The sequence below is a fragment of the Styela clava genome, chromosome 2, assembly GCF_964204865.1.
Source record: "Styela clava chromosome 2, kaStyClav1.hap1.2, whole genome shotgun sequence".
NCBI lineage: Eukaryota > Metazoa > Chordata > Ascidiacea > Stolidobranchia > Styelidae > Styela > Styela clava.
In genome coordinates this window covers 3,873,390-3,887,424 of record NC_135251.1, presented here as the reverse complement: position 1 = coordinate 3,887,424, position 14,035 = coordinate 3,873,390, and the positions used below count along the sequence as shown (strand labels likewise).

General features: G+C 33.4%; 1 protein-coding gene across 1 annotated transcript; it reads left to right on the top strand.

Moving 5' to 3' along the window:
* The first annotated feature begins 10,682 nt into the window (after window positions 1-10,682).
* LOC144419874 (uncharacterized) lies at window positions 10,683-13,532 on the top strand. Its single transcript, XM_078110005.1, has 3 exons — window positions 10,683-11,498; window positions 11,753-11,856; window positions 12,298-13,532. Exons 1-3 carry the CDS (start codon window positions 10,802-10,804, stop codon window positions 12,439-12,441), a joined length of 945 nt encoding a protein of 314 aa, XP_077966131.1. The 5' UTR covers window positions 10,683-10,801; the 3' UTR covers window positions 12,442-13,532.
* Window positions 13,533-14,035: the final 503 nt, after the last annotated feature.

Here is a 14,035-nt window from a genome sequence, read left to right as displayed (position 1 = left end):
TGTAAATGTTCATAATGGATCTCCGCTCTAGGAGACCCTTTTATTATCAGTCGTTCTGTCTGTGTATCTGTCTGGACCAATCGGGATGAAATTTCTCACATGGGTTATCATGTCACCCTAGTATTGTGCGTTTCATAGAAAGTCCGGATGAAGGTTTCGTTTCCATGACAACGACGAATAACGCGCATTGAGAAATTTTCATTTTTTTCCAACTTATCGCCGTTCACTTGTTAATTAAGTTAAAATTTGAAATTTCAAGAACGCTACCTTCTGCACAAATACGCTTTCCAATAAGTCGTTTTGGTCTCGATACTCCATAAACTGGAGAAGCCTTAGGGATTTTAATGAACATGATTCTTTCCAATTTTTTGTAACCGCATATCAGTCCTGTAAGTATGTTCACAAAACGCGCAGCGCTCAAAATGAATTGGACTTTTTAACCAACCCGCTCACTTAGTTAATCGCGCCACAGTTAAAGATCCTCAAGATTCCATGGATGGCAATAAGTAGCTAGGTGCGGGCCCCAACTATCAGCGGAGATCCTGGGTGCCTACCGGCTTGTTTTTATTTCTCACTCAGTAAAGAACCATTTATAGAAATTTTTATATGTGTAAAAATAATTAGATGGTTACCAGACGGAGCCCCCTAAATTTCCGAATAGAAAACCGCTGTACACAATGAATATGCTTAATCTGGAACTAAATAGTTTTTAGAAATATTTTCAATGAAACTTCACAGAATTAGCGGAGTTTTTGTCCAATTGACATGGCTTGCAGCAACGACCCGATCGCTATTTCACCCAATGGTGATTTTTGTATTAAAGTGAAAAAACAAAACTTGATTTTCAAACATTTTGTATTTTAAGCTATAGTATGAGCTTACAATTTTTCTTTGTTTACTATAAGTGCACTTCCCTGCAAAAGCTGCGAGAAATTTTCGCAGAGTAAAAATAAATTTACAATTCTGTTTATTGATTTCAAATGCTACCAAGATATGAAACACAAAAAATCTTGACTTGACTGAAACGTTGGATTTTCATATCTATTGATCCTCACTTGATAAAAACTCCCAACCAGGCTATATTTAAAGTTACAATGGTGATTCAACTTTCAAAATGCGGATTTTGACAAAGTTTCGTCAAATTTGAATATGAATTTCACTATGTTGTGTATTAATGCCAAGTGCTACCACTTCATTAAATGCAATTATTTTGACCTGCAACCCCAAGGCCATTCAGAGTTAGGTCAACATTTAATGATGTATTAGTGTTTATACTGTTGTCAAATTTAATAATAAAAAACAGTAGGCCTATAAGATGCAAAAGGATAAATTTTATAATTATCATGAACTATTAGAGATTTTGATATGAGTAATTATAATTAGATGGTTACCAGCCAAAGCTACTTAAACTCAAATTTTTGAATAGAAATATGCTGTGCACAATAAATATGCTTGATCAGGAACAAAAAAAGTTTTTAGGACTATTTCCAATGAAGCTTCACAGAACTAGCTGAGTTTTTGTCCAATTTATTTTCAAATTTTTTGTATTTTAAGCTATAGTATGAGCTTACAATTTTTCTTTGTTTACTATAAGTGCACTTCCCTGCAAGAACTGCGGAAAATTTTCGCAAATGCCAAACTTTGAATTTTTCATTTCATAGTGAGCAAAGGCAGGTCAATTTTGACTTTTGAAATTTGAAATTCATACCTGCAAGTGTGACTGTTTTGATATCATAACAAAATTAATTTTTGTTCTGTTCTATGAGTTTTAAGGATTTCATAATTGCTCAATCATGCATTCATCGTGCAGTTGTTAACATGGGATTCAACTATTCCGAATTTACAGATTTTAATTCTGATATGTCTAGTTTTGTATTTCAGATTTTGTTTTTAAATTCAACGGTATTTTCTATGAAATATTAATGGTATATTTTGCATCTAAAACTACTTTCAGTTTGAGAAGTTCATAATTTTTTATTTCTCACTCAGTAGAGAACCATTTATGGATTTTATGGTTTATAAATTATTCTTTTCTCTTTATAGATCAAGAAGATGTGGCTGTATGGAAACACAAACATGGGAGTTGAAGGTTTGTCAACAGTTGGACAAATACTTTCCAATCAATCCTGTGTTAAATACTTGGACCTTGGCAACTGCAACCTGTCATCAGATCAACTACAAGCTTTCAAATCATCCTTGGGAAACACAGAGGTATATCACAATAATATTGACATAATTAACGTTTCAACAAGGGTTGGAGGAAATTTTGATTTTTCAATATGTTATAGTTTTACGCTTTCATAACCCAAAATTGGATTACATGATGGAATTTATGAAAAACCTCTACAATTTTAAGTTTATCGTTTTTGAGACTAGTTTCCAGGCCTACTTGTTCATTTGTAAATTTGTTTGAAACATATAATAACCAATTCTTATGACCAATCAGGTTCTGTTGAGTCCTGTCCTATGATTGTGTGAAATACCTAAAATTGTCTTACATTGTACCTAAAGCATATTAGTTTTTTCCAAGTTCCAAGTACAATTGATTTTGAATGAAAGGCAAATGAGCAAAGTATTCTTTTTTTTCAATACCTATATATTTTTCGTATATATTTTTCGAGGGAAATGTGCTTTCACTCTAAACCAGGACATCTATAATTGTCCCCTCATATCTGTTGAAAGGAGTTACTATTTTTTGAAAATCTTTAAGCGTTTCAGTTCGGCATTGGCCTCCCATTTTATCACACCCTGTGTTCAGTGATTTGAACTTGTGCAATCTGGAATGCAAACACAGTCAAATCTAAAGCTCTTACTACTATGACATTACGCCCATGCGTGTAAATTTGTATTTCCCATGTTATCCTATCATCTCCAAAAGTTGCTTTCTAGTTTGAGTGTTCAACAGTAAAAATGGAAAAAATAGATCAAAATTTGGAACAGAAAGTAACAGATTTTAAACAATAAATAATGAATGATAACAAATCTAAAATTCTATTTATTTGCAACATTGGAAGTTTTATTTGTTCCATGTCCGCATTTAGTTTTCACCTGATCAGATATAGAATTGTTCATTTCAATAAGCTTGTGTCACAGAATATTACATTTATTTCAGTCACCACTCATGAAGCGTTCAATGCAAAATATAAAAAACTCATGCTCTCCTCTTACCAATCCGCTGCTGCCCCATCTCCATCAGTTAATGACGCGTTGGTATTCCATTTTCTTGCATTTTCAGCTAAACAATTGACCAGATTCATAGCTATTGAGTCTTCAGTACCTGGAATAGTCATGTGTTTTGTGACTTTTTAAATCTCATTCTATAATTAGTTTTATAGTGTATTTCTCCGCTAATTGATACCATTGCATGGACATATTTTATGGGATAGATAGGAGTGTTCTGAGGATATCACCTATATATTATTGGATGCAGTATTGCATTCAAAACAATAATTTCCAAGCCATATATGTACAATAAACCTTAATATCAAACCAGTTAGTTAGTGTTTATAAATGTCATATTTTGTGCACTACAATTACCTTTATTTTGAATGGTTACACCTCTACAATTGTTGTTAAACATTTCCTTAACTGCTTGTTTCGAAACCCCTGAATATCTGTTTCATATTATAGTATTTATTATTACCTGCATTTTGTTGAATATTCAATTTATTGATTAGAATCATTAATCTTAAATATTTCACACACATGAGTTATGGTACTCATCTTTTACTCAAGCACAATGACAGTAAGAGGTTCATGTTTCATAATCTCTTCTTATCAAATGGGTAAATTAATTGGTTAACATTTTATACACGCCTGCGCTTTGCATATCCTACCTTATGCATCCTTAAAAACTCAAACTCGTACCTAATCTAATCAGCTGCCAGTATCCTGGTGAGCAGTTGTATTTTGTATTTTAGCAAATTCTAATGAGACAGGCCAGTTAGGCCTGTAAGCAAAAATTAGGCATACCTTTCCACAACAAACCTGTGACAAACTTTATCTTTTAGTCTTTTGTATAGAATTAAGAAATTACCTTCCAAAACAACCTTTGACTTCTGGAACCCGGCTAGTTTTTTAATGTCACAAGAGCTTGTCTGATTATGAAATTACAATTTTGACTCTGTTGCTTTGAGTTAACAATGACTTTACAACTTTGTTTAATGATTACAAATGTTAGCGATTTATGAATTACAATTGATTTCACCACAAAAAATGCTACACAGCGAAAACATTGAATTTTGATAACTATTGTTTCTCCCTTGATGAAAACTCCCAACTTCTAGCACCAGGCTGTATTTAATGTTACAATGCATTTCTGTGTAATATGAATAATATGGGTTTCGCAAAACTATGATGAATATGACTGTTATATATTTTATCCATGTCTGATTGTTCTTTGTATTTGTTTATTTCAACAGATTGATCGGTTGGATCTGGATGAAAATCGAACTGCAAACCATGAAGATATTGTTGCAGTTGCAAATCTGCTTCCTAATGTTACAAAGAAGTTATCATTGCGACTATGGCAAATGGCAGATGAAGATAAAGAAATATTGCAGAATCAATTGAATGAAATTGGATCTGAGGTTTGAAATTCTTTCTGCGATATTCTAAATATAAAATATGGGACAGACATAAAATCAACGATTTGCGAAAAAACTGAAATAAACTGCTAGTCTAAATTGTTCACGCTGAACTGAACACTTTAATTTGAAGTTTCACCGAGGTGTATGTTATTTCCATTGGTGTCATTTCAATTCTTTAAAGGAGTGATTAAAATATAATGTCATCGCAGTCAATGTGATTGTGTTGCACATATTCTATACCGTATTTGCTCATTTTATAGTAGGGCCCATATATTTTTAACCAAACTCACTAACCGGGCCCTTATTCAAACCGGCCCTTATTCAAGCACAGGCGTTTGCTATTTTTAAAGTAAAATTATACACAAAAATATATAAAAAAAAAAATATATATATATATAGATAAGATCGATCGTTACAATAATTAATACATTGTCATTTCCAGTTCTCAAGCATGATTTAAACAAGAATAACGAAAATTTTGACTTTCTACTCACCGCAAGTACAAATCCGCAAAAGAAGAAAAGTTTTGTGACGCCCTATCAATATTGGAATGACGCACTTGGTAGTCGGGACGCCAGTTTGAGAACCACGGTGTAACGTAATCAGGACGCCTAAGGCGTGAGTGTTATCTACCAGCGCTTAAAATTCAAAAGCGTCGCGACGCCAGTTTGAGAACCACGGTGTTACGTAATCAGGACGCCTAAGTCGTGAGTGTTATCTACCAGCGCTTAAAATTCAATAGCGTTGTGACAAAAGCGCTTCTTATTTCCCATTGTTCTCTACCACTGAAAAATCAGCTTTTACATCGGGCGGGTATTCACGCACCGGCCCTTATTTATTTTCATGCTCTGTTCACACGGGCAGCTATTCAAACGGGCCCTTAATCAAGATCGGGCGGTAAAACGAGCATATACGGTATTTGCTGTTTTTTAATTATGTTTATTTGTGCTTTAATAAAAAGAACAATTTCATAGTACATTTTAGTTGCCAAAATATATCATTCATCTTGCTCTACTGCATAGATGATTAATTTTAATTTTTTTATCAAATGAAACCAATAACAAAAATTTTTCAATATCAAGGTTTTGTATCAAGATTCATTTGTGTTCGCCAAGCAAAAGTCTAAATTTGAAATGAATTTACTAATTTTTCACAATAAGACTTATTTTAATGAACTACCAAGTCACTAGACTGTCAGTTTAGTGAGTTATCAAAGATAAGATAAAGTATGCAAATTTTGAAAGTTTTTCAATAAATGGAAGAATTCTTAACAAAATAAGCAGCACTTTTATATAGTATAGTTTTATGGGAAAATGCATCAAATTTTAGCACTGGAATTATTAGATACCATTGTCTGTTTAAATATTGTTCTGCGTCCTTAGTGGTAATCTTGTATAAAAATTTTATTCATTACAGGAACTAGTAATTCAGTTTCTTGGAAGTACGCTCGAAAGTCAAAGGAAGTCAGCAGATGCTACAACTAATGTTTTTTCTAAACAACTTCCAACCACAACTTCAAAAGCTGAATTTAGTAAGTTATAAATATGTTTTTGAAATTGAGTGGTGCTATGGTATGATGAGTACGTAATCGTCATCAAGTATTTTAGTTATGGTCATCAAGTATTTTTCATTTTTTGGTGATTTAATGTTAAATAAATATACTTTCATTGCTCGTGAAACTGGCATATCATTCAACAGCATCTTGGAACATGTTATATAGCCTATTGTGATTCTTTAAACAGATTTTGTATTTTTATTGTTTATTATAAATATGGAAATATTGAACAAAATTTTCAGTGTGATATGATTGAATATAAATCTAGTATATTCAAAATTAATTTCATGGAAAAATATAAATTGTCTCCAAGTTGTTACATTTGGTTGCAGAGCATTGTTATGGATGGACGCTTGGCATTCCAATCTGATTATTTTGCTTGTTTCACAGTTTTGGATCTTGGGGATAGTTAAATGCGAGAGGTTTGCTGAATTTCATGTCGTCAAATAGTGGTTCCTAACCCTATCCCACTGGTTTATTGAGCTTCCTCCATCATCAAGTCCATGCATCTGAAACAAATAACTAGCTAATTAATCCCATACCTGACATGGACTGGTAACCGGATGAGAGGCCATGGTTCACTGTATAAGCCGTATTATTGATTTACCTTTTTTTTCCGGGTAAAATAGGAAATTCTATCATATTTTCTGATAAACGATGTTAAATAGCTCAAAACAGAGTCTAAAATAGTATCATCATTTTTTGATAATCATTTATTATCCTTTCTCAGGATCACCATATGCAGACAGTTTTGAAAATACTGGAGAAAATGTAGCGACTTTACAAGAAGTAGGAAGCCCCAGGTTAGATATAACAGTACTTTGTATGATATATAATGCTCACCTATATTTCAATTATCAAAGATAGTGATTGCCTAGTGCAGCGGTTCCCAAACTTTATGTTCGTACGGCGCTAAATTATCAGGGAAAAATCGCGGCACACGTACATGAAACTTGCTGCCTTTGGATAAAACTGAATTTTGTGATCGTTAATGTGCATTTTATGATTTTTAAAGTTAGTCAATATGTGCGCCTCAAGAAAAGGGAATGCCATTAAAAAACATTCACACTTATTTATTTAATGAGAGGTGTGCGGCAGTTGCTCTGAACACATCTTTTCAAAGCGAGATGTTATAATTGTTATGCACATGCATTTCTCTCTCTATGTCCAAACGTAACCGGTATTTTGTTTTGATTGACACCTCTGCTGAAAACCCAGCTTTGCAGAGATAGGAGGTTGCACTTGTGGCCATTCCAAACAGGTGCTTGAACAAAATTCATATGAGTCATTAAAATCTGATGTCAAGTTGACAAATTGCTCAACTTTGCTTGTTGATAAGCATATATCTTCATATACACATCATTTAAAATGAGAAATAATAAAACATTTATAATAAATAAAATATGTAAAAAATTCAATCATATATCAGCTATGTTTAACACAATTCTGGTAATTTTCGCGTCATGGGAGCCTTGGCCTAGTGGTCAAAGTGTTGAACTTATTATCTATCACAGGTTAGAAATCTTTGGTTCAAAGCCCATGCCCATCAGCTTACCTGGTGCACAATCTTTAACGCTGTGGGTGAGGGGAGAAGGGTTTTGAAATCGAGTAATAGGGGCTGTTATTTTAACCAATGAATCAAAATTAATACATTTTTATTCTCCATTTTATCTTCAGAAGTGAACTCCCACTGTCTGAAGAAGAAGCAGAACAATCAGATAAAGAAGTAACGGAAGAACTTGCAAAGCCAACTCAGCATAGTAAGTCAGCCGTATTAATAGAATCAGATGGTGTTGTGCTGAGTTAAATGCTTGTAATTATGAGGAAGTGCTGAACCATTGAGATGTTGGAATAATACAGGGGATGTGCAACATTTTTTGCCGGTGGGCAATATAACCAACTTCAGACATCTAGCTGGGCCAGACAGAAAAATTTAGTTTTTCCATAAACATAAAATATTGAAAAATTTCCACAATAAAGAATCCCATTTATGTAACAGTTTAGTGGGACATTGGAAATTTCAAGTTCTTGCATAGTTTGTTAAGATCAGCTTCATCAGAACTGTCAACATAAACAGTCGAATTGGGATTTCATTCTGGGGGGCACACTGAATAGCTTGGCGGAACGTTTATGGCCCACGAGCCACCTGTTGCACAACCCTGAAATAATAGAATCTGTCTTCAACCAAATTTTCACACAAATAGTAAGGTTTGGCAAATCAATTGCTAAACTGGTCAAATATAACCCACTCCAGGTTGGAGAAGATATCAACTCCAGCTCCAAACTACAAGGAAATCAAATTTTGATTATAATTAATTGTCGTGTGCATGCCTTTTTAATACACTGTTGGGAACGCTTGGTCCACTTCATGTTTTTGAGTTTCAGTAAAAAATTCATAAAAGTCTAAAATTACCGTATTACCCAGATAATTTAACATTCCAACTTCTACTCCTGACTTTGAGTTTGAAAATACCATTTCAGCTCCAATTCCAATGAAAACATTTCATCCTGCTTTTAGCATATATCGCTAACTGAGTCTTAGATTTTCTATTAGTTGCACATGAATCTTTGTATTTCACTTTTGCTTGAAAAAGTCATTCACAGTTGTTTTATTATAAGACGGCTTTATTGATTCAAAAATATCTGAATTGCTACTCACTACTATTTTATATTTGTATGAATTGCCCAGAAATAATTTTAAGTTCACAGGTTATATTGAAAATGTTTTTTATTGAAGTATGCTAAGTCGAAATATTCATTTATAGCTTTGCCGCAAATTGAAAATGTTTCGTCTCAAAGAAGTGGATCCGACATTCTCTTGACTTGGAATGAAGTATCTGACAGAAACGTTCTATACAACATAGAAATCTTCTGTGATGATGTGAAACTTGGAGAGACTCACACTACAGAGGTTCCTCAGTATAGAATGAAGTCACCTACACTTGGTAAAACATATCGTTTTCAAGTCTGGGCCAAAGATGAATTGGGAAACTCTGGCATCAAAACACAGTCAAGGAATGTTATCAAATGTAAGTTATGGCCATTAATCATTAGGTGGAGTAGCAACCTTATATTTCAACTTGTTTGTTGTTCTAATAAATAGTCGGTGAGTGTAGCTGCATGGTGGCGGCCCATCATCATTGTTATAAAAATATCAAGCATTTTCATTCTGAAATTCACTTATTGGTGCAATTTGGGTTAGACAATGTTTTTTCAATAACATATTGATCGGTGTTCTGTGGGCCTTGGTAGCAATGTTGGGGGGACTCGAGTAACTCACTCATTCGAACTCGAATAACAGTCATAGCAACTTTACTTAGGACTTAAAAAAAATTTTGGGCAAGTATTTGGAAAAGCAAAAAATCAATTGAATATGAATTGCCACACATATCAATGCTGTATATTTGTAATGAGGAGAAGGCTTATTGGCATAAAATCAGTGGTTCCAAATGACATTTTTTTGAAATGGAAATGATTTACATCCGTTGACCAAGGCACAGTGTTTTTATTCTACCATTTGTGGTAGTTCAAGATTCGTTCACTGTCGTTCGACTGCACTATGTCAAACTGTTATGTAAAATAATGGCACCCCTGAAGTATGTGATTCAAGATACACCGGAACGTTGTATGTGGACCAGGTTAGGGTTAGGCCATATTTTTATTATACAATTTTCCTTTTTTTATTTCTATTATGAGTTCGGGGACTAGCCAAGTGACTCCCACAGTATTTGTAACTGGAATTATGGCCTAATCCTGATCTGGTACACATATTGAGTTCCGGGACTTACCAAGTGACTCTTGCAGTATTTGTACCTGAAATTATGGCCTAATCCTAACCTGGTACACATACCACGTCTCGGTGTCTGCCATCTTGGTCAACATACTTTGGGAGTACTGAAAAATTCATGCAGAAACCACTACTTTAATGCCTCCTAAACACCATCCTCTTCCCTTAAATGCAATTAATGAAAATATATCGTGCTCTGGTCATACAAGCAATCCAAATTTATGGAACCAAATCATATTTCTATTCCTAAATGTGGATAAGTTGTTCCATACCTGACTGATCTGGGAAAAAAAAAAAAAAATTGAAAATCCTAACTCAATACACAGGTAATGACTCTAGCAACTTGGTAACAAATATTGTGTCGTATTTCCCAAGTCTTTTCTATATTTTGCTTTGTTTGCGCAAAATGTTCAAATGTTAGTGAATTTATAGCCGAGCCTGCTTTGATTTATGTCCAAGTACCCATTACCTGCTCAAGCTACTTCGTTTATATTAGTAATTAGAAATCTTCTCCTTTTGTAGCCTATTATCTCCTTTCCCTAATGGTCTTTATGCATCTGGAACAAATTACTGGTTAACTATTTCCCTACCTGACTTGGACTGGTAATCGAACAGGGGTTGTTGTTCGCTATACAACTGAAACGTCGTATATACTTTCCTTTCACCGGGATGAATATGGAACTCCTAATGACAATAGAAAGGTTCTTTAGATAACTTTGGAACAAACGGTTAAAATTTATTTTTTTCGCATTATAAAACAAATCTATTTTTTTAGTGGAAAACGTCGAAGTTGCCGGCGGCTCCCTGAGACTGAACGAGTGCAAAGTCACGTTTCCTAGTGGAACTTTCAACAAACAAACAAAGGTCTGGATGTCAGTTGGAATTGACAATTCACTATGTCCAGAAGAATACATTGGTATCACACCAGTTTTCGATATCAGTGCAGATTCCGAATTCCTCGAAGATACGATCGTGCAAATCCAGTCATGGTGTGTCGGTCTAGATGAAGACAAAATTGACATATTACATTTCTCAAGTAAAACTGATTGGAACATTATTAAACCTGATCGAATCACTGAGGATAACAGCATAGAATTTCGATGCAGAGAGTTCAGCCCAGTTTTAGCCGTCATCAGGTGGGCGCTATTTGGAACACAGGAGCTTCTTATGGAACATCGCCTTTATATTTTAAACAAAAACCAATTTCATCTTGCATTTTTCACATGTGGTGAGACTGTTCAGAACAATGTCAGACACTATTATAAAGACCTGGGTGCACAACTTGCTCCTTTTCCTCTCCCTCAAATCCTGTTACAAACTGGAGACAGAGTTCGCATGAAACTTCAAATTGACCGCGGACCAGAAAATTTGCATTTCAATTTTCCTGATGGCCATGCTTTCCTGGTAGACAAAAAATTCCTGAGAAAGCAAAGAAATGAATACACGATTCATCTTTTCCCTGTCTTAGAGGAATATCCCCAACGTAACATCAGATATGAGATGGTTAAGGATGGTAATGAACCTGAAAATTGCAATCGTGATTTTGACTTCCCAGTGGAACGAATAGGTGAGTAATTTAGGGCTCTTGCTTTCGCCTCGTACAGTTTTACTATGTTGTTCAAGTTGTCATTTGACCACTCAACATGATGCAAGTATTCATTGTTAAAACGAGGCTTTCTGTTGTAAAAAAAATTCTAGTTTGGCTTATTTTGTTTAGTTTCTGTTTCTGGCCACTCGTGTTGCCCAATCAACATTACTCTTGAAACGTCAAAGTTGAAATATAAATGAATATGAATCTAATGTGTATCTCATAATGTTCAGATATGCCAGGACAGCGAATTGCCAATTTCCTCGGAGATGTTCATGTGGCAGGGAACATGCTTGTGAATGAACAAGAAAACAATCTTCAACAACCTTTACAAGATGTGAGTAAATGCAATAAATATGCAGATAAATGGTATTTGAGAAACAGCTGGTAAAAAATCCAGTTCTATTCCTCTGTTATAATTGTTTGGGTTTTTCTTCGAAGCATAATTTTTAAAGGAACCAGTGAAATGGAATTCTTATAAAAAGCTATTTATTATTTGTGTTATAGTGATTGTTTGAATATTTTGAATAGGTTGAAATATTGTCCAATTGTCCATACACTTTCTCCTGTTATATGCACAAAATGATAATATCACCAAGAAAATAATCTAACATAAATAAATTTATCAAATATAATATAATATAAATAATTAAATATAATATAAATATAAGATAATATACAACTCAACCTCTATTTATAAATATCCCTTCACAGGACATGCATTTAATTTGACTAACAAAATATTATGCTGACAGTGACAATTGGCTGTTTTATTTAGGCACAAATCGAACAGAGAGAAGCAGAGCAGCAAAGAGATGCAGATGAAAACGGGGACCGTGAACCAGAATTGATTTTCCAAATTGCCATTTTCTTGTTTGTAGCGGTTTTTCTCAGCGCTTATTTCGCGAGGCGGCACACCTGAATAAACCCTATAATTTGTTTCTGGCTGGAATTTCATAAACTTTATTGGAATCTCTCATATTGACGTTTCGGTGCTCCAGAAGTATTCATAACAAGGCATTTTCCATTTAAATTTTCATGCACTGCAATCAGCATTTCTTGTTTATCATGATTGACAACACTGTACCTAATCTTGCTGTATTGGAATGAAATAACAATTGAATAAATAATTCAACTTATCCAATCCTCAATCCTTCCTAATGTATATAGGTTTTCTATATAACCTTGTGTGTTTTCCTATGTTTAAAAACGTAAAAAAAAAATTAAAAATAGTCATAAAATGGAAATAAAAAAATTTCATGTTTAAAAAAAATAAAAAAATAGCAAAAAAAAAATGAAAAAACCGTAATGAAATTTAAAAAAAATTCATGTATTCCCTAAATTTTATATTATAGAAAAAAAAATCAAAAACAACTAAAAAAAATTCCTGAGTAGCTCAGAAATTAAGGAGGCTGATATATGAGTGGAAATATGAACGTCCACTGAAGCCCCAAAATCTACTGAGACCTTAAGATATTATAGTGTAAAATCACATGCCAGTGAATACCGATGGGTGTATTGAATATATATATTATTTTTATGTCAACCAGATTTTAAAAATTTTATGTACCGGTAATTGTAGTTTCATTATTTCTTGAGATTTTTTAGTTTTTCCTGATTGATAACTACTGCACATAATCTTGCTGTATTGGAATCCTTCTTACTGTATATATGAGTTTTCCTTGAAACTTCACATTAGCTTAATATTTGAAATAAAAAAAAAATAATAAAAAATATAAACAAAAAAAGCTTTCATTTTGATATATTCATTTACAAAATTTAACAAAAAGATTGGTATTCATTTATTTTCTCTTATTTCATGAAACAAAATGTGCTTATTGTGTGTGATGTCTCAAACCTGATTTATTTACAGCCTTTGCCTATTTTTGTATTTTGGCTGTTTAACATTCAAAAAGCTTACAGGCTAGTTGCGTCACTATCATATTTCATTTTCTTTCTTTTTTGTTTCCGATTGATTGGAACTTTTGACTATGACATTGTAAACAAAACACATGTTTAGGTTTTCTCGATTTGTCTCATTGTTTTCCGATAAATATTAATAGCTAGTGCATAATTTTGATTGCTCGATTATTGCAGCAGTCAGTAGAAATGGGAAATTCCCCATCAATTGGTGTTTGACTTGGTATTAATGTAATCTTTAGTAAATTCACTATATCTAGTAGTAGTAAGTGATATCCAGTTGAATAATTTGTACGGTACTCACCATCATCACAAATATATCCATTTTTTATTTACCGGGAGATATTTGGACCTTGGGTGTCGTTGCTCGATAACCAGCTTTGGTTCCTCGTGTCCTCACTTCTTCAGTAAAACTCATAATTTGTTGTCGATCGATATTTATTTTACTGGTTAGAAAAAATAAACTTGACTTGCTTTCACTTAGTGATGAGATAAATGTTACAACTGCTATTGCATGTATTGATATTGGCTAATTTTATTTAACCTAATCCTAACTCGTCTTAAAAAGCTATTGTTCGAATTTTTATTAGTTTTTG

Excerpts from the sequence above, each read along its gene's own strand:
- LOC144419874 (XM_078110005.1), top strand. The coding sequence starts at position 10,802 with ATGTCAGTTGGAATTGACAATTCACTATGTCCAGAAGAATACATTGGT. Across the intron at positions 11,499-11,752 it reads CTTCCCAGTGGAACGAATAG|ATATGCCAGGACAGCGAATT; the intron begins GTGAGTAATTTA and ends CATAATGTTCAG. Across the intron at positions 11,857-12,297 it reads TTCAACAACCTTTACAAGAT|GCACAAATCGAACAGAGAGA; the intron begins GTGAGTAAATGC and ends TGTTTTATTTAG.